A 27,913-nucleotide genomic window follows, 5' to 3' on the forward strand; every position below is an offset into this window, starting at 1 on the left:
CGTATACTTTTAATAACATTCTTTTTTAGTCAATTTTGTTGCTACAAGTATCAAATATAAAAATATAATTAATATAAGGCATTTAAAATTGTAAAATGAATTATATATAGTATTTTAACTAATTTTCTTTTGGACCATAATTAATCCGAATCATACCAACAACTACCCATTGAAACTAAGTTAAGTTTATATACTTACTTGTTGGATTTGTTGTAGTCATTCAAATAATCGGACGCAGTCTCCAATGAAAATATCACTTCGTTTCCAGGCACTAGCAAAGCTCGCTGTGGCCACTCCGTGGGACTGAAATAATACAAATTTTAATTTTCTATATACGAACATTATTAAACAAGAATATAAACATAGATTTCTATAACAGCTTCGTATTATTCTTGCATTTAAGATTTAGATAAATATAAAGTAGCCTATATAGATAACTATTATCGAGAAAAACAAAAACAAGTTTGAACATGTTTGAATCCCGATTCCAAAATGACAAAGTTCTTTGTATTTATTAGGTGCCTAAAACTCAGTTTTAATGTATATATGTGTTATACTTTCTAAGCTATATCATCCGCTATGCAAGTGTTCTAATTTTAAAGCTCTTTCATCTGGTATCCATTACCCACATTACAAGAATTGAAACGAATATAAAACCTGCCATCTTATAACGGCGGCCATTTTAGATTTGTATTTTTTTATTGTGTATTGTATTATTTTAGTCAGTCTCTTTCAATACCCATACTGTCAATGTTGGTGGAATTGAAAAAAATTTAATCCGCCATTTTGTGGCGGCGGCCATCTTGGACTTATAACGATACTGAATATATTCAATTGTATTGCCACCAGAACTAAAGATGTGTACCAAATATCATATCAATCGGTAAACAGGAAGGGGGTAAAATTACAATTGCAGGCAAAAATGACAAACAGATAAATAAAACTTATTATTATGTTATCTAGTAATAGAAACAAATAAGCAAGATAAGTGTTATCGTAATAATTCGTTTTTTGTTCCGAAGCTATCTATCACAAGGTTTTTTTATTGAATCAGCATTTCCGATAATACAACACCAAGATAACCTTCTTTTTGCAACATACTCATAATAAGATCGTCTAGCAATTGTTTTACGTAATTGATTCGCTTAAATATCGATGTAATGTAAAGTTCTCTCAAAGCTGGGTACAGAGGATGCGAACTCTGCACGAGGTATATCCATTAAGTAATCATGTATACCATATATCATAATATAATTATTAGAATGGAGAATGTTTCGTTTTTGGAATACCTAATAAGTATACAATCATAACTTACATATTTGCCAACTTCGGTGTGACACTGACGTATGTGCAGTTGTAGTGCATACAAGGTGCTTCAGAGATACTCTCTTCTAATTCCTCTGCATCCTCAGTTTCTGAGGTTAGTTGTATTAACCGCTGCAACGATCCGAACATTATTATAATATATTCTTCGCTAAATTTTCGCTGTAATACAACATACATGTGCAGAATATTCGCGCACCCTAAAGTTATTTGCTTGTAGTGGACCACCGACTATTGGCAATACTTTTCCAACTATTCGTTGGTCAATCAATGTCACTGCCTCCTTTGGCATTATGTGATTTTATTTTAATTGTCTTTACCGAATTTTATAAAGCGTTCGTACGTATGAGTCTACACGTTCAACACCGAACATTATAAACCACATTTATTCATGAATAAATATTTGAAAAGTGAAGAAGTTATTTTCCCACTTTTAATTTCCGAATATTATTTAGTATAACTTATATAAGAACAAGATTTTCGAGTGTTTGACTTGAATAGTAAATTTTTTATCAATGAATTGATGTAAGTATTTGTTTATATTTTTAAAATATGGTAATTGTAATTTACTTAATACATAAATTACAATAAGAAAAAGTATTTATTTAACATATTTTATATAATCAATTTCAAAATGCAATATTTTTAAAGCAATGCAGTAATATTCAAACAAAATAACTAGTATCTATACTTAGCTTTCGCTGTGCAAGAACGCAAATCAGTTTAATTATAACGCTAATTCAGTCTATTATGAAAATGAATGACGGCGAATGGGTCCTTCCCTACAGTGCATCACACGCGTTAGTACTACAGTAAATAGCACGCAATAATCGTATTATCCGTTCATGCTAGGTTAGGCTGGCCATGCATTGTATAAGTATAAGCAGCACTTTTGAAAGGAGTTAGATCTCATTTTAAATATATGACACGATTCAAATAGAGCGGCCACTATAAAGAGAACTCGCTGCGTATAGTTATCCGAAATAGGCCAGCCAGTGTAGAGTAGCAGTGTGATTACAATGAATGGGTGAATGGACGACCGCTACCTTATATACCTTGCGGAAGGGCGGATCTGCAATGTGCGTATCATTCGCACAGTGACACTTATGTTTCGGAGCGCCGGCCACTGCGTATATCGTGAGCGTGTCTTCGGGTTGCGCGGTAATGCTACGTGGATCCATCTCTAGTACAATCCATGAAACTTGAGGAGGGAAGAGCACCCTTGAAAAATAAAAATGAAAATATATTACAGTAACAAAGAAATTCGACTATTTTCATTTTAGTTTTATATTATTATATTAGATAAATATTTTATTTTTAATAAGTATTCAACGGCTTATTTTGTATATCAGATCCAGCCTGAAAAGAAAGATAAGATACAAGATTTCCTGATGGTGTTGGTGACCTTCATTCATAGGTATTGGCAAGGAAACAAGAAGTATACAATAAAATAACCCATCATCGAAGCGCCGACTACAACGGTATCGATGATTTTATGTTTGCTGGCGATTATATTTAGATCCTTCGAACAGGAACACAGCAATGCGAAATATTTATATTTGACGGTAGAATAGCCGATCTGCAGGCGGAACCCACAAGATTTTATAACAACATTTGTTGATTGAATTTACCTTTTATTGATGACCGTAGATTGTTTGTATGGATGGTCGCTTTCTACCCATGTGTAGTAGTGACTAGTCGTGTTGGAGGGGTTCTCTTCGTTAGTTGGCATCTTAAGGTTCATTTCTGCTACGTGCGGCAGTAGCTTATGTACGATTTCGAGTAGATTTATAACGCTCTGAAACAATAAATTATAACTATTAGTTAAAAATAAATTTTATAAATAAGTATCTAATAACAATAGACGAAAAATGGTGGTTATGCTATTTTATAAATAACTAAAATAATTATATTGACCTTGGAATCATGTAGTCCTTCGAGATTGGCTAGCGCGAACGGCAGTAACATGTTGAGCGCGGGTGCAGCAGCCAAAGCGGGCGCGGAGCGTCGCAGATCGTCCGGCGAGAGTGCGCGCATCATTGCCAACAAGGCGCCGCCTCGCTCCGCCAACTGACCCGCCACCGCCACGGCAGCCTCGCGAGCACCGCCGCGCTCCCAGTCCATGTCATCTTGGAGGCGTTCCACGTTGCGAACCACTAAGCCCGTGTTGATCAGGGCACCGCCATTTGTGCTGTCGCTACTGCGATCTATCCATTTGGTCCTAGATATAAACAAAAATGCTCTTAAACGATTTCGGTCATGGCAACCATTTTTATAGGAGACTTAAATATGTGGGCAGTACATATGACATGTGAAATGCTGTAATATTTTCTTCTGATTTATATGATACCAATCACAAATATATTTATTGAAATCAATTAACAATCAAACAAACAAAACAAGTGAGAAATTCATCGTCATTCCTCAAGTACTTCACAATTAAAAGTAGGTTTCTTCTCCTTTGTTATGCCATAGGTAAGTAACCACAAAACAGCCATAGAAATTGGATTGTAAAAATGTTAACCATTCCTACCGATCTTGGGAGCTTGTTATGTGCCTGGTGTATGTAGTTACACTGGTTCCAACGAACCGAAATACAACAATACTAAGTTTTGTTGAGTTCTAGTGTACAAAAACTATTACTATTTAGCAGTAGAACATCTGACAAGCGAGTAGTACCTACCCAAACGTTCTTGCACAATTTTTGTAATTAATATAAGCTCGCTGTCTTGATATATAATAAAAAACAATTATTAAAATCCGCTTATAATCGGCGAAGCTATTGAGAAGCAATAGGTCAAATCCAAATAATTTGAAATAAAATTCAATTATTTCAAGGCCATCATACAACATGATTTATTGCATACTGTGTATCTTTACATTGTCACAATAATATACATTACCTATAATATATGAGAGAAGGAAGCTGTCCGCGAGCAAGGGTAGTTCCGTTGAAACTGAGTGAACATGAGAAATACTGGAAAGTAGTGCCATCCGGGCCTGTGACGGCCGGCAGTCCGCAGTCTCCGCTAGCCGTACGCGCGCCTTCGCAACAGAAGCGCAATGCATACCGACTATCATCCTGTAAAAAATAAATTCTAATTACGGCATTTTAAAATAATATCTTTAATATTTATTTTTAAATGTCGTTCAAAACTTAGCTAAGACCTATTTATTCGACTAATTAAAAATAACAATTGTAATGTGTTTAAGTTTAATTGACGAATAGTGTGTCAAAAAAACGAAAAAAAAAAAAAATTAAAATATCTTATGAGGCCAGATAAAAAAATCGGTAGAGTTGGTAAAGTTTTAAACTGAATAAATCCTCAAAATAAAGATCTCCGGAAGTCAAATAACAAATCCTTTCTTTTGAAACAAATAGATTTACAAAAACAGCAAATCTATGTTCAAAAAGAATTAAATGTAATTTTTTTATAATATTCTAATTTAATACAAATATACTTAGGCGCCACGATGATTACATCCGTTTAAATTAAATGTAAACTTAAATAAATATTATCGTAATGTAAAATTTTAAAATTCCAAAACTATTGTTTTAATACATGTCAAAGATATAGAGTATACAAAAATGACAATAAAGTTAATTAATTTGAAGTTACAAACAAAATAGTTGTAATTTTAATTTTATTTACGTTATGCTAAAGCTATAAATAAATTTAAAACGTTTTTAAAGTTAAATTGTGCAAAAGTGATAGTTATTAAGTAATAACATAAAAATATAACCTTAAGCAGAACAGGTCTTGTAAACTTCAGAGGCACCATATCATGTTGAGCGTCAGCTGATGAATATGTACCTTCCTTCACTTCAAGGCTAACCCAACAGTGCGTTGGATTGGCATCTTCCGATATAGTGCGCATCTGTGAAGAACAGGGAATTTGTAAATTTAATTTGTAAATGAATTTGTAGAAAAAAAAAGCCGATTGGATTTATTCAATGAAATATTAAATTTAAAAGTACTTACATCGTGCAAGAGTTCTAAAGAATAATCATATTTTCCTGAGCCAACAAATACACAGGCGCCAGAGAGAGCGACTCCTGGCCTGTCTACGGTGAAGCAGATCGCGTCTGGACTGCCGTGGCCCGTGCTCCACGTCCGCATCGAGTTCTCACGCATGAAGCGGGAAGCGGTCACTAGGTGCTTCAGAGACTTTGAATCAGGATCGTCCTACATGTAAATTATTATTATAACCGCCGTATCTTTAGCATTTAACATAATTATTGTTAACTAAACTTTCACTAATTAAACATTACTTCTCACCATGTTATACTGCAAAGCACTGAACGACATTTCGGCAATAATGCGTGCCGTCAGCTTACAGCAATATTCAGCAAGGCGATCCTGCGTCTGGAGCTCCCCATGGTCGTGAGCGGGGGCGCATTGCCTATGCGTTATTTGCTGTTTAACAGGGCTCAGTACTACATCCAGCAGTCGAGGTACGACGTCCAGCAGATGCCATTCTAAGTAGCTTGATGTATCGCTGTTGTCTTGAGCCTAAAACATTTTTAATAATAAGTAAGATATGTATATTTTTTTACAATAAGACAATTTTTTTACAATAAACAGTTTTTTTCGACTCACTTTTTGGGAGTCCTTGGCTCTAGGTGGAACAGGCGGTGGTTTCTGTGCGTGAGATGATCGCGGCACTGTTGCGGATTTGCAAGGTATATCTTTATTCTGCAAATTTTTTATTAAAAATATTTTATTAAATTTAATGAGAGAAAAAGTTGTTTAATTTCTCTTACTGTATCTCAGACATCTCAAATATAATTTAAAACATTATAACATTTATGTATTCATGTGCTATTTTTTTTATATTGTTTATTATGTTATTATAATAATACAATAAACTAATATCGTTGACCATAATTTTAAAGTTAAGATTTATCATAATTTTAAAATATACCTTGACTTCAGATCGGCGCGAATCCTGACGCGATGTTTGACTCTGGGTGAGAGGTACGATGTATTGCAATACATCACGTAAACTCTGAGAGAGACACATCGCAGCGCAAGTTGCTGTTAACTCGCGTACTTGAGACGGAGGAACGCTGCCATCCTGAACCATACGACCATAAACGGTAATATAATATAAAAAATTAGAATAATAATCGAAACGGATCTTACTTACCCGGACATGGTACAGCATTAAGCAAAGATGATTCCATTTTAGAATGGGTGTTGGAAAGAACGCGTAAAAACACGCGTTAAATGTCTCATGGGCTTCTTTCAACACTGAGTTTGTCAGCTCGAGAGCAAATTGCACGTAGCATATTCTGTGAGTTTTACTTCGACCTTGTTTTCGGGGTAACGAAGCACACGTAGGCGTTTGATCAGCCATTACAGTCTGAATAAAATTTCGAGCATCTGCTATTGATTCGAAATACGACATGTAGTCTGGTGAATTTCTCTTTTTGATGCTCTGCGGGTAAACCTCTTTTATGTACGATTTAACCAATCTCAACCCGGCTCGCATGATGTATACCAATCTCTTTTGATGTTTCATTACCACGAGCTTTTGATAATTAATTGGTATCTGACCATTTGTATCCAACAAAATATCTTTAAACGTCTTCCAACTCCACTGCAAAAGTGTTATGAGAGAGCGGAAACATGACACTGTAACTTTTCTTGATACATTTTTGGAGAGAACGATTACTGGTTCTCCGGGATCCAAATGTCGAATAGGTACCGGATGATCTGAGCTCGTTAAATTATACAAGAGACTAGGAATTTGGCCGGCGTTAACATCAGTGCCATTATTTGATTTCTTCGAAGTTTTAAAGTGAAATCCTACATCATCGTTTATTACCATCGCCTGACCAGCCGAACCACAGTCTGATGAGGGCCCGTTTATTGTAGCAGACACTACGTACCACCTGCCAGCCTGTGAATCATTTGATTTCTCAATCAATTACACAATATTATCCATATTATATTACGTTCCTTATTTAATGTTTTATTTTATTTTTTAATCATGTTTATTACTTCTTGTCTGCAATATATGTTTTGTAATGATTTTTTATATTCGAACAATAATCTGGTTTTAATTTGATATCATACACTTAAATGATCACAAATAAAATCTAATAATACGTTATATATGTACAATTTTACATTATTATTGACATTCTACTCACCACTACAGGCAGCGGCGATTCGAACATTAAAGGATATTTGTCCTTTGGAGCACATTCATAAAATACATCCTCCGTTTCAAAAATAATTTCTCCGTCGTTTTCTTGATCTCCTCCGTCTGGACCAATGTCGTATAGACGAATCTTAGCTGTGTATTCGCCGCGACCTCCGTACAATCCAATGCCTCCTGTACACCAAAAATTCAGGTCACATTTGTTTATCGTATTATTTCGTATATTGTTTACTAAATATCATATGAATATTAACACAAACAATTATAAATTTTACCTAGTTTTATATCATTGTCACACATGAAGCGAATAGCTTCTATTGAGTGTCCCGAATAGCCCCAACCGCCACCGTGATTTTCGAAACGGTTGACAGTGAAGTAGTCCTCAATCAATGGTGCCACTGGCAATATAGTATTATCACGTATGCATTCGACTACCGGTGTCCTTAAAAAAATATTACGCAACGTGTCACTTAATTTTGAATCATATTTAAAATATTAAAAATTAAAATATATATAGTACATACTTGTTGTCGTGCGCATACGTGAGAGAGTCTAAGCTCCCCAGTAAATGTAAAGCGGCATGGATCCTTGTAACCTGGCACCCTGGGCTACATGGAATAGCTAATTCTTGATGGAGAACAGACATATCGGAAAGTACAATGTTGTCTGTTTCTCTATCATGAATATTGCTAATCCATTCGAAAGTTTCTACATGTCGGAAATCTTCCAACCTCTTCATACAGCCGTAATTAGGATACTCGAATTCAGCATCCGAAAATGCTTCGGGATCATTCGAGCAGCATCGCTGTAACTTGTGCGAGTCGAATGCAATGATGTTAAAACATTTCATGACTCGCATTTGTGGCTGATAGCACCAAAGTACGTCGTAAAGAGGGTCCAGACAAGCGAGTGTGTTCACAAAGTCAACTTGTTCGGGCCCAGTCCAGGTGCTACACGTACCATCATTTTTGTTTATAGTGATGCATTTGAAAGTATGCTCTGGTCGGTTCGGTAGAATTACTGAAAAAGGAAATCATAACAATTAAAAGGGTATACAAATTTGAAAATTTTAAACGGCTGATTTAAAAATATAAAAGGTATTTAAAAATATCTACTACAGGATTATTCGTAGGGGAAGTGCTATCCAATAACAAATTGACACTAACTGATACTGTTGGAGTTGGACGTGATTGTAGAGCTGAAGAGCGTGTCAGTGTTTATGAGCGCCTGTGAGACTTGTACGAAGGTCTGGTCGCCGGATGCACTAATCCATACTCCTCGGCATCCATATCGTGGTCCGATTCTCGGTACGCGGCCAGGCGTCGCGTACCAGACTGGACTGCGCTCATTACGCGGTTCGTCCTGTCGAGCTCGACCCAACGATCCTTTCTAGATGTGCAAATAAATATTTAATTTAAATTACAATCATTTTACATTAAATAACTATTAAAAATTAAAATCTCTAAGACATCGCTATTTTACTGATATATAATATGAATGTTAGTGTCACAACCTGGTAGCTTCCAAACGTGTAGAGTTCTCCATCGCGCGTAAGCACAGCGCTGTGATTGCTGCCGGCGGCGATGGCGGCCGCGCGAGGGACGCGCACGCGCACGAGACGGTGATGCGTTGATATATCGCCCGCACCTAAAGCGCCCCACTGATTCGATCCGAACGTAAATACTTCACCTGTGTACAATAATATACTTATTTACTTAAATGTTGGATGACATTTATAAAAACAATAATTGGTTATAATTATAATAGAACTACTACTAAGGAATACTACGTAAATAATATCACAAACCATGTTCAGATAACAGAATGGTGTGATGCAGTCCACAGGCTACAGCGAGGATTCGATGTCCGCCCGGGACAACTACGCGAGCAGGTGCCAGGCAGCTCACTTTGACACTGGCCTCTCGCTCCGATTCTGCGCCTGTTCCCGGTCCCGACCCACTAGGCGTCGGACCCGCTGCTGTTGCCGACGCTGTTGACGGTCCTGGTTCATTGGACTGCTCCTGCTCTTTTTCTGTCAAAATTAACTTTATTTAATACGATGTTACATTTTGTTATATAATTTTTTTACACTTCATGCATTTCAATTTTAACAACATTTAACACATCAATATAGTCCAAAAACTGGCAAAAAAACAATTATGACGGAAGTTATAAATTTTGTGTGTCGAACCAGCTAAAACACATTTTATCATGTCTGTACAATGTGTAATAATTCCTGTAATTGTAATGTCACAAAACGTTATAGTAATGATAAGGTCACAAACTAACCAATATCGTTGCTAAGACGACATTTCCAGCAGCATAATTCACTTCACTGTAGTCAGCGTTTTTGTCCATTTCGAATATCGAAATAAGCGACTGTATCGCAGTAACAAGTCACTTATGTGATATTCAAAGCGGCGCTAAACGTGATGCTGTTCCGATTTATTTCACATGGTAAATGGGAGGTGGGAAGAGTTCCTCGAGAGTAGCTTATACTATCAAACAGTGATTTAAATAGTACATTTATTTTAAATAACCATAATGTTAGACATCAGACATCTAGATACTAATAAAGGTAAGTAAACTGCCAATCATGATAGGAATATTTCATAAAGCTTGATTCGCAATATTATTTATTCAAAGTAACATTATATTGTAACTTTAATACCTAAATAAAAACATTTAGATAGTAAATTATTTAATTTATAAAAAAATATTTACCAATAGTTAAATTTTCTTGGTCCGGTTTAGAAGTTGCAGCCGAAGACGTAGAGGCCTCCGAGCATCGCCTGCACACGCCGCACACACTGCATCCACTGTCGCCTTCGCCGCAGCCGCAACGTCTGCAAAATTATATGCATTGAAATAATAATTAAAAAATAAAGCTGAGGTAAATTTATAGATATATGAGGTAGATATACTTTAACCTGAAATCTGAAAATATAGGTATTTGATAGTTAATAAATTTTAAACTTTATCCCTGATATATAAAATCGATTTTATTTGAATTTGTAAGAAAGTAAACAGAGACTGTAAAAGCTGATTTAGATCACATTGTGAAGTACATATATGTATGGGTAGCCCTTACATGAACTGTATGTGAATACTCATATATATAAATAACAGAGAAGTGCTTTGCTAACTGAAGATTCACTTAGTAATAAATGGCGACGATTTTTTCGTAATTTCCTATTTAAAACTGGCAATCGCTTTAGTGCACTCAGTACGTTAACGTCGGATTTGGCATTGACGCATCAGGGTTGAAAGGGTGCAAGATTACGCTTATACGATTGATGGATAATAGACGTGTTAGATGAGAACATACGCCCAAGCATTATGAGTTTTGAAAATGGTTAAAATTTTAGGCAACATTATATACATTTTATTAAATAAACGCTGACAATGTGCAGCGGAATTACAAGATTTAACATCATAATAGTTTTTTGTTTCTTTTGCTTTCAACGTATGATTCAGTATATTCAAATATATTTTTTTAATTATATGTATGTAACGGTCGGTGCCCGTGCGGGATTAATTAAGCCCAGGCCCGCACCAAATTCTTTCAAAAAGAGCTTGATCTGCTATTAGTCCTTAAAAAAAGTATAAAGTGGTAAAAAAACAATTCAACAGTTTATATGTTTATTGGCCATCAATAGGTTACACTTTTGTGGGTAAATAATAGTCTAGTAGGTTACTATAGGCTCTGAAAACTACAAAAAGTCAGAGATGAGACTTCCTGGCAATATAGAATAATTTTGATAAGAAACTAACGATTGAAAACTGATGAAACTACATAAATTATTTAAAAAAATAAGTTCAGGAAAAGATGAATGGGGGGCAAATATGCGGGGCCCCCTTTCACGCGCTCTCTTAGCAATTGCTACTCTTGCTACGTGGTTAGTACGGCACTGGCCGGTGCTGTTTAGATATAAGATCAGCTTGACCGTCAGGCGACACAGAGCACGCTCTAAAGGCACATCTCCCGATATCCATGGTTTAACTGCTCATCGCGTTATCACTAAGTCGGTGAAGTGTCGTGATCTACTCGTCATAGATATTTTACCGAGACCAGAACGAGACGAGTTAATAACTCAAGCCCTTAAGAGTTAACGCTACCAAGTATTTACTAAATCCGGAGAGTTCTCAGAGGGAACATTGACGAGGCGGTCGCGTTCAACATTTTAAAAAAAAAGTGCATTCTGATTCTAATAAAGTGTACGAATAGTGCGGATATACTAGTCATAAATTATCTAGTGTCGTTTCGCTAATTTATAGGTGAAAATGAAAGAAAATGCAATAAAAAAGATAATTAATCGTATGCAAACCATAAAGAGAACGAGGAGAGGAGGCAACATTTTCTTAATATTTTCAAAGATAGGCGAACTTATGACTGAAGTTATTTGCTTTAAGGTTTAATTTGAAGCTGATAGCGATTCCGCGGTCACTGTGATACCTGCGAAAATTTATATCACTAATTTTAAGTACGTTTCATGGATAGGGAGCTATAACGAGAAGTATCCTGGCGGTGTTGTCGTGTTATGTTGAATTACCCGTAGCTTATGCGCATATGATATAGGTCCATTCAACCTTCTCGGCTTGGATGGAGAAATTAAGACATCCCTATTGAGACATCCCTATGCGGGTTCTATGTTCAGACTATTGCCAAAGCATTATGTGGAAGGATTGTTGATCGAAAGAGAGTAAAAGATTTAATTAAATCAGCTCGGATGTCAACTTATTGAACCGAATCACCTCTGTTTTAACATTTTAAAAAATATTGAGCCTTGTATTAGCGATACAAAATATTGGTGTGTCCTGATTACTTGTTTGGTAAAGTAAACGATGTGTTAGTGATACCTACCAAAGGGGTGCACAAACCCATGGCAGAAAAATATTATACAAGAAATATACTCACTCGCCGGGTACCCTGTTAGGCAGCGTGGCGCAGTGGCAGCCGCTCCCAAATCCTGTGCACTCCCGACAAAGAACGCACACCCGGCAGTACTCTACGTTCCACGTGTGCATATCGGGGCATGGCCGAGCTTCCTCCTTGTTACTCGTGTTTCGAGTTGGATATGGTTCTATAACAAAACGATATCCACCTGAGCTCGATATTATATTGCAGAGAGTTGTGCGCAAGCACTTGTGTTATTCCCTCTCTTTTATTATATTCTATTCATTATTGTCTGACTCTTGCGGAGGGAGATCAGGCGGGAGACCAACGGCTTCAGTTAGCACACCGAGCAATGAAAATCAACACCCCAAAGTATTTAAATTTATCACCCCATAGCCCAGATTTAGCAACCGTATAAACTTACCGCTGGCATATCTACTGTCATATAAAAACATTTTAATTACAATAACATAATTATTACACTGCTTTAAATTAGAAGTAACATGTACTTACTCTCCTTAGTGTATCCGAACTCCCTTCCACATTGACCCTTGTTATTGATACCAAAGGAATAAACATCACCGAAGTTTGTAAGAGCTATGGCGTGCGCTTTTCCTAATGCGACCTATAAACGAATTTATCCAAATTATTAACTAAGTACAAAATAATTAAAATATTAAAGTATTTTATTATTTGGCAAAATTATAAAGATTAATTTATTTATATATAATATTGAGTTACCATTAAATTTACTAAAACGAAGTCAACTTAAGTAATCACTGTGATCGTAAAAACTATTTACGATTCATTGCCTCGTCGATACGGTACTGATACGGAACTAAGAAGTTATGTCCTTTGTGCTTGTAATTAAACGGGCTCGCTCATCCTTCCAACCAGAACAGAACAATACTAAGTACTGCTGTTTACAACTAACCCAACCTAAACTAACCACAGTTAAAGACGTCAACCTGTGAATAAAAAATACCTATATATTTATACCTGAATGATATTTTCATGTCGCAATCCACTGACTAGTCCGGACTCGCCGCAGTGCTGCGTATCTTTGCCAAACATAAGCAGTTCACCCTGCCTTGTCACCAGCGCTGTCGAGCCGTAGTTGCATGCTGCGTACACTATATGATGACGTTCAGCCTGCGTCAACCACCGAATATTTTTAATATAATTCATTACACCATTCACTAGAGTAATATGACTTATAACCTAAGAATTTTACAATTTATAAAAATGCTAATAAAATTGAATGATTGTTTTATTTATACGTCATCGAAGTTAATAAAACATAATACCAAATCTTATAAAATAAATACACATCTTCAAAGTACAGATTTGATATACAGCGAGCATTCTTCGATAAATAAGGTAACTGCAATTGGATTTTCTGTTATAGATATGATACTGACCCTTAGAATTTTCTTAGGTCGCGTAGGTTTGGGTGTTCGCCTGTGTTTAATGGCATCGCCATCTTCTCCTCTTCGCGCTATGCCCGTGAATAACGCCGATCCATTATCTAACACTAGGATGGCGTGGACACCTTCATGGCCTAAGGCAACCTACGAATAAAAAGTTAATTACACTCTGAATCATAATCTACTAATATCATAAATGCAAAAGTTACTCTGTCTGGCGCTCTGTTAAGGTTTTGCACTGAAACGATTTTGATCGAATTTCGAACGAAGTAATCTTAATTTTGAAGAAAGGATAAAGGCTACTTAAAAAAGTTGTTAATATAATTAATTTATCCCTCGAGGGGTATAGTGGCAAGTTCTTCAATTTTGGAATTAAAAATCTCTAGTACTTACCTTTTATTATTTTTACTGTGTGACTTTTATTAAAATTGATTCAGTATTTAAGTATATGATAAGGGGGTGTTCAAGTATTACGTAACGCAATTTGGGGGAGGGGGTGTTTCGTAAAACGTTACGATGCGTTACAGGGGCGGGAGGGGGTCTTTCTTACAACACGTTACGTAACATTGTTTTTTTTTTAAATAAAAAATTAGGCAATCAAAACTCCCAAATTGGCAACCATTTTCATTTACGTTTTACGGGGAATCCCTCGATTGTCTTAGTCTGGTCGTCATTTTTGTCCAACCTGTGGGATCTATTTCACATCTCACAAGAGCGTTCAAATGCACTGTCGTTACGTGCATGACAAGACTGTCTGCCATGACCATTGTGAAACTAGAGTACGGCCGCAGCACCTTGCTACCAGAGGGGCGAATGAGCTTCTCTGCATTGTGGATCGTTATGAAACATCGTCTGAGGATACTGACTGGCTCGACGAAGACGAATTTGGTGCAAGTGGCTTAACAATTCCAGAACCGTATTCGTCTGCACGCCAGGTGGCATTGATGAAAGAATCTGAGTGGCTAGCAAACCCGTGGACAGAGGAGCAGTAATTTCAATCGGATCGGATTGTTTGATCGGAGACCTACTTAGATACTTGGTTAATAGTTGATTATTTTTTAATTTTGTTAAGAATACAATTTTATTTCGAGTAAAATGTTTAATTTCAGTTGGGTTTCTGTTTATAATTGCATTGCCAAAGGTTATAATAAAAATGTTACTTTATTTTAAGAGTATTAGTAAAAAAAGCTAAAATAGGAGAATAAAGGACGAAAACAATTATGTGTTAAGCCAAAAATGTATAAAAATAAACAAAATACGCAGGGTTTGTGGACTAAATTATTTAGTATTATTACCGCAAAGTCAATTAAAAATATACCAAAGATAATAACTAAAATATAACTTTTTGCGACTTTAGGGTAAAAATGGTCATTTAAGTGTTACGTAACTTTTAGAGAGAGGCAGGGCGGGTACAGAAAAACATTACGGTGCGTTACAAGGGGAGGAGGGGGGGTCAAAAATCTTCAAAAATTGCGTTACGTAATACTTGAACGCTCCCTAAATATTAAAACCTTCGTTTAACAATTATTTCACAATTTTTTTTTTATTTGGCATATAAAGTTTACATATTTAGATTTAAAAAGCTCATAATTAGTGAGTGGTACTCAGGCAGACGAGATCACACGAACCCTAACACACTAAAGTCACTAATTTTTATAAGAATTAAAAGTTAAATTAAGCAACATATAAATAATCTTACCTGAACTACTTTACACCTTCTTGTGTTAGGAGTCTCGTTTTTATTAAAGAGTGTCTCTTTCATGAGTGTCCAACGGCCGGTTTGAGGAATCGCAACTTTGTAGCCTAGACTTGAGCCTTTGCCTGTATAATACACCTACAAAAGAAAAGCATTTCATCAGAATTGTTTCCAACCATACGTAAACAAATTAGATTTATATAAGTTAAAAATAATAGTTATGTTAGCCCATACAGACAATGTCAAATATCCTCAGAGACGATCACAAAATTCATCAGCTTTTTATGATATGGTTCTTGTAAAGAACTGCTCAATTGACATTGATAAAAAGCTAATAACGTGCTAAGATAGCATATATACGATTTACATATATATATATATATAGTAATGAACACCTTATGGGGTTTTTATCGACCTGTACCTACGTCGTATGAAGTGTCATGTCATGTTTTTCCTTACTATATAATTCAAGGGAAAATAACCACGATACGTATAACCTACATACATATTGTATATTTACCCGGACACAAACGTACGCACTAATTATTCATTAAAAAAACATACACAAAGTATTGATTCTACAACAATTGACCTCATCAACCTAGTAGATGTTTGCGTACCTAGTTTATAATAAAACCGGTAACATTTACTATATATATTTGTATGACAGTTTCTTGGCGATGGCTTGAACGGCATAGAAGTTGTTGAGATACAGCTTTATGTATGTATGATGTATTACAACGAAGTAGACAAAAGTAAAACCTTTATTAAATTCTAGTCAATAACTATTTCTTCGATGTAGAAGTCATAACTTATCGATTGCTAAAAATCTACAACTGAGAACAACTGGCGAAATAAGCTGAGTGGGATATTTTTTTTGATTTTTTTTTAATGATTTATTGATATTTATTTTTGAAACGGTCTGCGGACGATTGTTTCCTGCCCAAGGTATGTCATTATATAAAAGTCATTAATTTTATAGTAATAAATACGCTTTAAAGTATTTTTTTTATCTTAAATATCGTCGTTGCGCCTGCTAAAGTCGCTGTGTTTTTTCTTATTTTTAGATTGTTATGCCGTTTTAATCGTTTAAACCCAGCTTGTAAGAGGGAGCCGGGTTGTGATGGATTCTTACCGTCTTTGGCTTGAATCGGCACGTGATTAGAGCCAATAGATTTTTATCAATTTATAATGCTCTTGTTACAAGCACCTTGTACCGAACCTCAAATTACACGTAATTGGAGTATTGTATTGATTTATTTGCCCTCGCTAGGGTTTAGGTCCTTTCGTAATATTAGTTGTCTCGATTCCCGGTGCTTTCGGTTCGAGACTCGAGATGAGACAAGATTTTCGAAAGCAATATCTGATGAAAGCGAGTGTTCTTCTTGTTCGGTAGCATTATAGAAAAAATCTGAATAGATTGTCAGACAAAGCTGTTGACGTTCTGATTTTTATAAAATTCTATTTTAATAATGTATTAGTTTATTTTTTAAAAGACTGATTTATAAGTATGTCTGTTATTATTTATATTTATATGATTATGAGAAATTATAAGATACTGGAATTAGTAGATAATAGTAAATTTATTAAGAATTAGTATGACTTTTAACGAAGTTCTTTTCATCGTTAGTAACTTAAAATTTTATTCAACACTGTATCATGACGATTCAACAGTGTTTTTATGAGACTTGAATAAACAATATTTTTGATCTTTTTTTATAATATTGGTAGGCGTACGAACATATGGGCCACTTGATGGTAAGTGGTCACCAGCGCCTATAGACAATGGTGCTGTAAGAAATATTAACCATTCCTTACATCACCAATACGCCACTAACCCTGGGAACTAAGATGTTATGACCCTTGTGCGTGTAGTTACACTGGCTCACTCACACTTCAAACCGGAACAAAACAATGCTGAGTACTGCTGTTTGGCCGTAGAATATCTGATGAGTGAGTGGTACCTACCCAGACGGGCTTGCACAAAGCCCTACCGCCAAGATTATGATAATAACTATAAGATTAAACTGCTTAAAAAGGAATTTGTGTGTGATTAAAAGAAATGATACAAAGCAATTAATTTTCTGTTTAATAAATGTTGATTGTTACAAAAACTATCTTTTAATGAATTTCCACAGAAATAAACTCAATTCAAACAAACAAAATTGTACAAAAAAAAGTCTTCACACTCTTCAAAAAAAAACTTCTTAAAGGCTGTCTCGTGTGCCGGGAAATTTGAAATACTGAAATTTTGAAATTGTGTGGAATTCCCACACAATTTCGAGAAGTAGTGTGGGAATAGATATTGATTAACATCAGATAATCGTTTGCTGTTTTAAGTGATTTGAAGATCCTTGAAACATTACGGTTGGTGTTATTTAATAATAATTTGGTGTTTTAGGTTAGCAATACTAAACTTTTTATATTGGGTAAAAATTAGAATTACAAAAAAGTATAGTAGGCCCAGTGAGCCGAGATGGCCCAGTGGTTAGAACGCGTACATCTTAACCGATGATTTCGGGTTCAAACCCAGGCAGGCACCACTGAGTTTTCATGTGCTTAATTTGTATTTATAATTCATCTCGTGCTCGGCGGTGAAGGAAAACATCGTGAGGAAACCTACATGTGTCTAATTTCAACGAAATTCTGCCACATGTGTATTCCACCAACCCGCATTGGAGCAGCGTGGTGGAATATGTTCCATACCTTCTCCTCAAACGGGAGAAGAGGCCTTAGCCCAGCAGTGGGAAATTTACAGGCTGATTATGTTTTATTTTATGTTATACATTAACGATTTTAGTAACTCAGCGGTACTATAATCAGACTTGGCTTCCGTCTTATATGCTTTATAGATTATACAGAAATTATAGTCTTTAAAAGTTTGTATTGAAGGTTTGTGTATTGGCGAAAATCTTTGCCAATATAAAACTACCGGAGTTACATAATATGTATTACTTTTTAATTTTTTTAATAAATTGTATTGGTGGTAGGGTTTTGTGCAATAAAAAAATATAGAAATTGACTTATTTAGTTTTAAAATGTTTCTAAGAAATCATAAATAAGAAAATTTAATATTAGGCAGTTTAGATTTTTTATTTCGCATTTTCAAGTTAAGTCGTTAAATAATCCTAAAGACTCACGTTCAAAATCAACTATGAAAAAGTTAATAGCAGACAGACAAACAGCTGTCTGACAGACAGTCGGCAGTCATTTCAGAGCCATCGTGATATTAAAGCTTATCATCAAAGCGTGTGCCCCTACCGGCTCCTCTTACCTCCTACTCACCGATGATATAAATTAACTCTAATACATTGACCGAGATAATCTCTTAAAGCTAACACATATCCGTCCAAATTGCTTATCATCCATTTCACAAGACCTGTTGTGAACACCAGATGACCATTGAAAGTAGCATACTGTATCTGTACTGTGAAGCTTACTGAGGTTTATCCGTATTCATACAGTAAAATACCTGCACCTAGGTATATACAGCGTTATTACAATCCTCAAGACCCAGCGAAGACCCTGACTTAAAATATACGCAGGCAGAGAAAGAATGTCTCGATGACCAAGGCCACGATAACGTAGAACGATCCAACATTCTCATAATACATGAATCACAGGGACTAAATTATGAATTATCAAAGTTACAACGACATCCATGCAGTGGTTCAATATCAAATTATTCGAGAAACATCAGACAACAGCGTAGACACGTTAGGGACACTGAAGAGGTTACAAATGGCAACCACTAAGGAGATTCTGGGTGTGAAAAATTCTGGTTTATGGATAAACTGATTGAATACCATCCAGACCAACTGAAAAAGCTAGAATCTAACGACGACTAAGAAAGTCAACTCAATAAAGACAAAATTCGAGTCAATGAATAAGCCGTCGTCATAGAGAACAATAAAAACTGTTTGTCATCGCGAATTCATGACAATTATGATGCGGGCAAAAAAAAGCAAACAAAATTAAGATTTCAGATATAGCACCAGCACGACAGCATGCCTGTTGGGATATATTAATAACAAACTTCTAAATTAATTATATAATTAGAGAATGGATACTTAGTTACCCAGATTTCGATACAGATCATTGGCTTTTAAGCTTAGAGACAAAGCGGGGACATATAAATGCGCATTGTACTGTAATTAGACTCTTTGTGTAGATATAATCCGTGCACAATGAGGACGTGACGGTACATTGTCAAGTATATCGATCGATGTTCAAATCCGATCAACCGAGCACCATACGGTTCTAAGTTGTTAATTTGTCTTTATAGTATATTATGCCTGACAGTCAAGCTAAAATCAAAAGCTTTTTGTGTCGGATGTAATACCACAAACCACTCGAATAACCCCGTAATGAGATAAGCTCCAAGCCCCATGTCCTTATAAGGGATAGGTGAAGAATCTCTCCTGTGTAATATTATTATTAACTTGAAAGGATATTTTTTTATATTTATTTATAAAGACCTTAGGATCAATTTATTATCTCCCCCATTACGCTTATTAGGATATTTGACGCGCAAATATGTGTACAACTTGCGGTTTGATCTGATCATACCGGCCCAGCGGTGGAGCCACCGAACCTTCTAATATATTTCAAGAAGTTGCAGTTTATATTTTTAATCTTAATTATCCTTAAAAAATATCAATGTTTGCATCAGAAACATAAAATATTATGAAACATAATGCTTTAACAATAAATCATACGCACTCAGTATATGGTAAATTGGTTTATCTTGTGACTCCAAAGTATACTTACACACACACGTACATACACACATGTACACAAACAGGTACACACATACATACCCTCGCATACGCAAACGAACTCAAAATATATAAAAAACACAATTACGCACACATACATTTGTAGAAACACAATGGATTGTGTGAAAGATGATATGGCTAGAAATAATGTTACTTGTGAGATGACGTCAGATAGAGACCCCAAGTAAATTGGGATAACGGCAGGAGGATGATGACATTTGTAGAAACACACTATATTCTCAAAAAGCACGCACCTTTCCCGAAGTCGTTGTCAACAGGCCGAAATCCTGACCGCTGGAGATACTCATTAATGGATCGTCATCATTATCGTCTAACTGCAGCGCAACCGGCGAGTCCAAGTCTATCATTCGTCTCGATAAACCGTCATCAAAAGCTGGTCGGCCGAGGACCAGAATGCGTCGTCGCATCAAGTGAACACTGAATTCTCGCCTCGCAGTCAATGTATACCTTCCGCCTTGAACACGCTCCGTTGCTGTCGCCTCGGCGTCGTACATTTTTATTGTGAGATGGTCCTGTGCATAAATAAATATAAGGGTAATAACAATACGGTAACTCCCCTTTTCACTTATTTTATAAATTCAATATATTGCAATCAACAAAAGCTTACGTAATTGCTAAGGAGGATTAAGCCCAGCAGATTGCCGTCGGTAAACACAGCTGATTTAGGTTCAACCGGTCCTGGTTGTCCTGGATCTAATCGCAGCACGCACTTCACTTCTAGCGAATCTTTATCTACCTCATGCACTTCGCTTTTTTTCCTCCCAATCCTCACGTACAATTTGTTCTGTCGACAACATTAGTTAGACGTCTTAAAAAAATCCTTTTTATTTTTTGTTTAGATCACAAATTATGATATTGATGTCAATTAACTTTTATTAGGAATATACATGCATGAGGAATTTTAGTTTTATCATTTTTTCTATAAAAAAACATCCAAAATGGCGAATCAAAGCATTAGATATAATTGGTTCTTGAAATATTGACCTTAAATTAAATAAAAAGTATACTATTTACCAGAATAATTAAAAATTTTTACAAACCCGACAAAATCCAAGCCAACCATGTCGATCACTAGCAAAAAAGTCAGATTTATACAAGTATACATGTTGCCGTATAGAGCTGCCATATCCTGAGCCGATTTTCAACAGTCCTTTTGATGTAAAAACATACAAGAAACAACCATCGGAAACCAGAGATCGGACCACAAGCTCTCCAGAGCCAGTAGTTAATTGTGAAGGTAAATCCACTGGGAAGCTAGTCACTAGGGACTTATGCGGTACTCCAAAATTTAACCACAAATTACGTGATGGAGGTCCAATAATTACAGATTGTACACTTCGTTGTAATATTGTCAAGTTGGTTGGTATCTAAAAATATTCAGGTTGTTGTTAATATTTACTGTTATACTAACAATGACTATAAAAACAATCAATTATTATATCAGTAAAGTAACAATAAGTATTGCCAAACAAAAATGTTATGAAATATTTCAAATGCTAAACCTGTATGTATTGTTCGGTAAGCGCAGATGAAGTCATAATTAAAGATGTGACAGCTCCAAGTACAAGTTCAGCCTCGCCACGGGCAACCGCTAGTGCTATGAGACATGAACTGCTGAGTGAAGTCAGAGGTGTAGGGGCCTCGGTGCGTCCTGTAGGTCCACTTCCACTTGCAACTTCTACCAGCATGCTATGCAGGTTTGACATTATCTGCACAGATTATATTATAAATTTTCAAACTGTATTTGCAATCAATAATAATTGATGAGACAATAAATACAAATATTTTAAAATGTTGTAGTTATTATCTAACAAAAAACAAAATAATTGTAATACCTCATGAGGCTCATTTGCAAGATCTTCAGGTGCATGGCCTTGTAGGACATCCAGTAAAGCTTTAAGCGAATATTCACAAAACTGTGCATCTGTGAACCGGGACTGAGAGATAAGAGCAAAAACTGTGCGCAAACCAATACCTGTGATCTGAAACAACAAATGATATATTAGTTAAATTGGAAAATGTTAATATAGTAGATATTATTTATTATATTAAAAAAAATCAATTAAAGTTACTATAGAGTAGACATTTAAATTGAGAACTATCCTCTTTGAATATGGTTGTGAAGCTACCTAATGCAGACTTTATGTAAAAATAAAACTATCTTAACTTTATAACACCTAGGTATTTGATAACATCAATAATATTAATATGCTAATTGTTTTTGGTATATATTAAAAGTGTTTCAACATAAAATTACCTTTGGCAACTTAGCAATGATGGGAGGTGGTGGACCTGGTTCATCACTGTCACTTTCATCTGATAAATCAGCTGCTGCAGCTTCTAGTTGTCGACAGCGAGCTAAAATAGTTCTACGGACGGTAGCATATACAGCGAAGTATGATGGATTGGCCAGAAGAGCAGGTGCATAACAAATTGCCAGTGCATTGGATCCTTTGAGTCTCTTTAATCTGTCTTTTTTGTTAAACTTTTTGGGTGGCTTTTTGTCAGTCCTTCTAAGAAAAAACATAAGTTAAGCAAACACATTTAAAAAAAAATTGATTATATAAAAAATATTTTTACCTTGTCCCACTCCAACAAAGAGCTCTGAAATATTTTCGATAATTTTCTGGATCCATACATATTAATTCCGGTGCTTTAATTTTCATATCCATTATGGATGTTTTGTAGTTTACCCCTGAAAAGTTTTAGTAATGTTGCTTTTTGTAAGTCACATTTAAAAAAGATTGAAAGGATCATTTTATAATTAATAATTCGCTTTAATAATTATCATTCGCATTAGCATACAATAAAAGTGCAGTGTATTACGCAAATCTATGTATAACTACTGGCATTGCAAGTTATTTTTCCTAAAACATGTACCTACGACGACATAGTATGCACAAGTGCAATGGCCTATCTCCAATCAATAAGTAATCAATACATGACAAAGACTTCCATCATATACAATATAAAGTTAATCGCACCAGCCCTTACTTAATTTAAATAATAATTTAAGTTAACATCACATCTTGTACCAGTTGAATGAATTAAACTATAAAAATCTTTAAAAGAAATTAGAATTAAAAATTAACGATATTCTTAGAAACCGTAAAAGAACTGTCGACTACAATAAAAATAATACTAAAACAAACACAATAATATTGTATACCTTTAACCGTAAAACCCACATTATGATATTTTATTTCATAGCACAAAATTTAAAATCCTGTCTGCAGTAAAAGTTCCGACTTAGGACGTCAAAAAATCAATAAATATACCCCTCACTCTTCACCCCCTTATTGACCGAAAACCGGTAATGTTCAAGCTCATTTTAATTGATTGGAACAATAATAATTCTTTTTACATTAATAAAAACAATATTTATAAAAGTTTCTGGAAATGTAAGATAAAAGAGATTCAAGTTTTTTTGATTGTATTTCAAAAAAAAAATCAAGTGTAGCCGATATATGTTTAGTAAATGCATAAGTGATGAAACTGAAATAAACATTAAAATTAATTTAACAATTTAAAAGAAAATCATAGACAGGTATTTTTTAGTCTCTCAATTTTAAATGTAACAATCACTTTATTTATTTTAAGACTTCGTAATGTTTAAAACTTGACTAAAATACTTATTTATGTTCTTAATTTATTTAAAACATGTACAAACGGTTGTAATGTAAAATACTACATAAAAAATATTTTTTTGAATGTTGTAGTGGTAAATAAGAAGGCATATGAAGTAATATGAGAAAGTTGGTTTCTATTAAGAAAATAATAGTGTTGTGCTTGGGTAATAAATATTACATCATTACTTTGCATTTGATAGTGTTAAGGTATGTCATACAATTTGCAACAAAATAATATTAGGCTAATAACAATGACATAATGTAAAAAATATTCTCTTTATTATTTAAATTCTTTTTGTAGTAATAAATATACTATTTGGCACTTAATTCTCGATAGTCAAAAAACAATAGAGACATAATGCTTATTAAGGTTGTTTTTTCTTTAACAAATGTGAAGAAAAATGAGTTCAAATATACTTTCCTACAAACTTATCTTGAAATAACACATTTAAAATAAATCTCTTCCATAAAAAGATGCCATGCGTAAAAGATAGTCATAACAACATGATATGTATTACCCCCAAGATGCGTCGATAACTAATAATTCTCGTCATAAAGAATATGTTGGCTTGAATTAAAATTTGTAAAACCCTGTAAAAGATAAAGTAAAGTATATAAATAATGAAATATATTCATTTAATTTAAAATATATTTGACGTTACCAACTATTGATAAAAAAATTGTAATGGCAATTATTTTGTTATTAATATTTGAAAAGTAAAAATTATGCTAATTATAACTATTAATTGCGGTGCCAAAAAAAAATATATATATAAAATAATCTTCCGGTATAAGAAATATAATCTAATATTAACGAAATAAAGAAAAGTCGCGAATAATAAATACATATTTTCTTTAAAAAGCATACTAATATGCAACTAGCATATTATCTTAAAACAATTATGTCAAAAATTTATTTTACTTTTATATATTTCTAATATAAATAGAACATGTTTATCAAAGCATATTTTATTTATAGAGATTATTCAAGTCGTTAATATTACCGGTTTTTTAAAGTTTGAACATCCCTGACGCGCCATTGTGGTGGGTACTGGAATAGTTGGTGATTTTTGAGTGTCATAATGACCAGTCTGCGTGTTTTTATTAACTTTTAAGGCACAAATGGATATATTTTTTACATTTGCTTTAGTGAAAATAACAACTGTGACAATAATGTGTGCCGAACCTTTTATACCTGACTAAAAGGCAACTTTGAGTCACCACGGTTAGTTCAAATTGATGGCTGTCTGAGGTTATTTGTTATGACATGTAGTTATATATCTACAACAATTATTTGTCATCGGCGTTTATTAAAAAATAATTTGTGATGTTTTAATGTTACATGGATAATTAAAGCATTTGTAGCTTGCGTACTTTCTACAAAGTTGCTGTTTTGGTATTGGCGAAGTTTAATACCTACACTGCATACACCCCTTATTCTTTACTTGGCGTTGGTCTTACGCTTTGTAAAGCAACGAACATAACTACAATTCAATGAAAAATAATGAATGCGCATCCGTCACTTTTGTGTTCCGTGAATTTGAATATAAATTAAGTTGTTTTAAAAATTAAGTGAAGTAGTTATGTTAAATCTTTATTTTAATAAAATTTATAGCATTTTTATAAGCCTTCTAAAAATTCAAAGAAGTCAAATGAACAAAAATTGTTGATGAAGTTTTATTAAAAATAAAAGATTATTTTAAAATTATTATTAATTTCACAATTATATTAAGAATAAATATTTTGAATAGCCTCAATAAAAAAAAAATATAGTGAGAATTAAGTACATAAAAAATATTAGTTTTATATGTAATAAAAAATAGTGAATTTTATACCTGTATAGGCTATTCACTTCTAATTAAACAAGTATAAATAAAGTAATTAAACTTTGGGGAATCAAACAATGTCCCCTTGCTTTGTATATTTAGATTTTGTATTTGGCAACTTATATATGCAAGTCAATAATTATTACTTTACTAGCATATTTTGTTTGAAAAAGACTTATAGTCCTCATAAAATATATATGTTTAAATACCTAATGTCAACCAACAACAATAATAATTTACTTAAAATTTGTTTTAATTTAAACAATTTAGAATGTTATGAGAAATAAACTCAAATAAAAGTTATTATGTTCTGTGTATAACATACACCATGTATTACTAGTTATACTAGTTTGTCCTTTCTATTTATAACTTATAGCTATTATTTCACCTTTCAATTATAAAGATCTTTTGAAAAGCCATTTGAATATAAAATAATTGCTCGTTAAAATTGGGGATTTATGCATTGGTCAAGATTTTTAAAAATGTTAATATACATATTTTAATATAAATTTTTACTCTTTAAAGTATAACAAATACACTGTTCCATAAAAAAAGATTTAATTTATAGATACCTTGTAATAATATTATTTCTAATTAATATAATAAATTCCGTTTTTATGTTACCAGGCTCGTTTTAATAAATTCGTGAAGAGGGCCAGTGATGGAGGTCGGGGCGCGTGCCTTAGACGTGTTGCCCCTCCTTCAGGAGCGGGTGGCCTCGCTCACTGGCGGCCGGGATCGTCGCGGAGGGCCTATTATTTGGTTTCCTGCAAATTCGAGACGCGATCGCGTCGCTCCAGATGACTACCGCCGTTTGCTACATTATCTTATCAGTATACCTAGGTACCACAATTAAATACGCATTTAAGACATTAACAATCTAAAGAAAGACATATTTGAGTAATATTTTTGGTATATTTTCAGTGATCCTGCTAGATCTCATGGATTTACAATTCTTATTGACATGAGAGGTTCAGCATGGGCTGCTATAAAGCCAATATTGAAAGTACTGCAGGAGCATTTCTCTTCATCCGTCCACCAGGCATTGGTTGTCAAACCTGACAACTTCTGGCAAAAGCAACGCACAACAATAGGAGCACATAAGTACAAGTTTGAGGTAATATTATATCTTCAGTAAACAAATTAATAATGATGTTGACTAACACAAATGAGTGTAAGAGGTTGTCATAATATTGATACAAACTGTTTACTGTTTATCTTCAAGTGGGTTCCTTTTGTAATTGGATTCTAAAATCAAATTTATCCCACTATCTTCCTATATATGTTGCATAGGTACTGCATAAAGCTATCCCACACACTAAACATTGCTAATGTGTAATTGCATGTTACCCAATCTCAGTGTTACTAAATATTTATGCATCTAAAACAGTTAAATGTTGAATTATAATTATGTATATAAAACATTTTTAAAATGTAAGAAGGAAGGAAATACATTTTGATTAGATTTGATATTGTTAATTATTTTGTTTAACATGATACTTTGTAATGTATATATAGAACAAAAATATATATTATAGAAAACATTTTCTTTCAGACAACAATGATTAGCTTAGAAGCACTTCCCAAAGTTATAGATACTTCACAATTAACACCAGATTTAGATGGTACTCTTCAATATGACCATGCACAATGGATAGATCTGAGACTAGTAAGTACATCAAAGATTAATTGTTTGATGATTTTGCGAATATCATTTATGAAACTGGAAAATTTATGTTAAGGTATTAATATACTTATTATTAATTTAATTTAGGCTTTAGAAGAATTAATGTGGCAAGCAGGCGAATTGCTTGACCGGCTTGATGATTTACAAGAAGATGTAGCAAGGGCAGATTTTGCTGATGATGTGACTGGCGCAAGACGAGCCATAGATGCCCATGCTGACATCAACAAACGACTGGCGAAAGTACCTGTTGACGAACTAGAAGCACAGGGTTAGTTATTTCATAAGTACCTTGCCATACTTCAACAAACTACCTCCTAACAAAGACCTTAATTTACAATCATAAATTAGTCACTCATTTGCTAGAAATGTGTCAATAAAAATATTTATCATAATATATTTTATTCACTATAAAATAGATAGTTTTTATAAATCTGTTTATTGCATTCATGAAAACGGAT

General features: G+C 34.2%; 2 protein-coding genes across 2 annotated transcripts in view; one reads left to right on the forward strand and one right to left on the reverse strand.

Moving 5' to 3' along the window:
- Positions 1–23,572, reverse strand: part of LOC113404156 (E3 ubiquitin-protein ligase MYCBP2) — an 86,948-nt gene extending 63,376 nt beyond the window's left edge. Inside the window, exons 1-32 of the mRNA XM_064220405.1 lie at positions 23,483–23,572; positions 22,894–23,008; positions 22,571–22,826; positions 22,149–22,295; positions 21,816–22,022; positions 21,354–21,680; positions 20,921–21,097; positions 20,547–20,825; positions 15,518–15,652; positions 13,813–13,962; positions 13,391–13,543; positions 12,905–13,016; positions 12,413–12,578; positions 10,219–10,340; positions 9,302–9,526; positions 9,008–9,183; positions 8,661–8,883; positions 8,019–8,514; positions 7,770–7,936; positions 7,484–7,668; positions 6,475–7,230; positions 6,250–6,402; positions 5,925–6,020; positions 5,604–5,837; positions 5,307–5,510; positions 5,068–5,202; positions 4,227–4,405; positions 3,241–3,544; positions 2,955–3,121; positions 2,379–2,544; positions 1,316–1,437; positions 199–303 (exon numbers count right to left, since the gene is read on the reverse strand). Of these exons, the coding sequence (XP_064076475.1) occupies positions 199–303; positions 1,316–1,437; positions 2,379–2,544; positions 2,955–3,121; positions 3,241–3,544; positions 4,227–4,405; positions 5,068–5,202; positions 5,307–5,510; positions 5,604–5,837; positions 5,925–6,020; positions 6,250–6,402; positions 6,475–7,230; positions 7,484–7,668; positions 7,770–7,936; positions 8,019–8,514; positions 8,661–8,883; positions 9,008–9,183; positions 9,302–9,526; positions 10,219–10,340; positions 12,413–12,578; positions 12,905–13,016; positions 13,391–13,543; positions 13,813–13,962; positions 15,518–15,652; positions 20,547–20,825; positions 20,921–21,097; positions 21,354–21,680; positions 21,816–22,022; positions 22,149–22,295; positions 22,571–22,826; positions 22,894–22,985 (6,416 nt within the window). The 5' untranslated portion in view covers positions 22,986–23,008; positions 23,483–23,572. The remainder of the gene's footprint in view (positions 1–198; positions 304–1,315; positions 1,438–2,378; positions 2,545–2,954; positions 3,122–3,240; positions 3,545–4,226; positions 4,406–5,067; positions 5,203–5,306; positions 5,511–5,603; positions 5,838–5,924; positions 6,021–6,249; positions 6,403–6,474; positions 7,231–7,483; positions 7,669–7,769; positions 7,937–8,018; positions 8,515–8,660; positions 8,884–9,007; positions 9,184–9,301; positions 9,527–10,218; positions 10,341–12,412; positions 12,579–12,904; positions 13,017–13,390; positions 13,544–13,812; positions 13,963–15,517; positions 15,653–20,546; positions 20,826–20,920; positions 21,098–21,353; positions 21,681–21,815; positions 22,023–22,148; positions 22,296–22,570; positions 22,827–22,893; positions 23,009–23,482) is intronic.
- A 1,389-nt stretch (positions 23,573–24,961) lies between these two features.
- Positions 24,962–27,913, forward strand: part of LOC113404153 (triple functional domain protein) — a 79,349-nt gene continuing 76,397 nt past the window's right edge. Inside the window, exons 1-5 of the mRNA XM_026644949.2 lie at positions 24,962–25,167; positions 26,396–26,611; positions 26,693–26,885; positions 27,324–27,437; positions 27,543–27,723. Coding sequence (XP_026500734.2) covers positions 26,430–26,611; positions 26,693–26,885; positions 27,324–27,437; positions 27,543–27,723 — 670 coding nt within the window. The 5' untranslated portion in view covers positions 24,962–25,167; positions 26,396–26,429. The remainder of the gene's footprint in view (positions 25,168–26,395; positions 26,612–26,692; positions 26,886–27,323; positions 27,438–27,542; positions 27,724–27,913) is intronic.

Source organism: Vanessa tameamea, chromosome Z (genome assembly GCF_037043105.1).
Source record: "Vanessa tameamea isolate UH-Manoa-2023 chromosome Z, ilVanTame1 primary haplotype, whole genome shotgun sequence".
In the NCBI taxonomy this organism is placed as follows: domain Eukaryota; kingdom Metazoa; phylum Arthropoda; class Insecta; order Lepidoptera; family Nymphalidae; genus Vanessa; species Vanessa tameamea.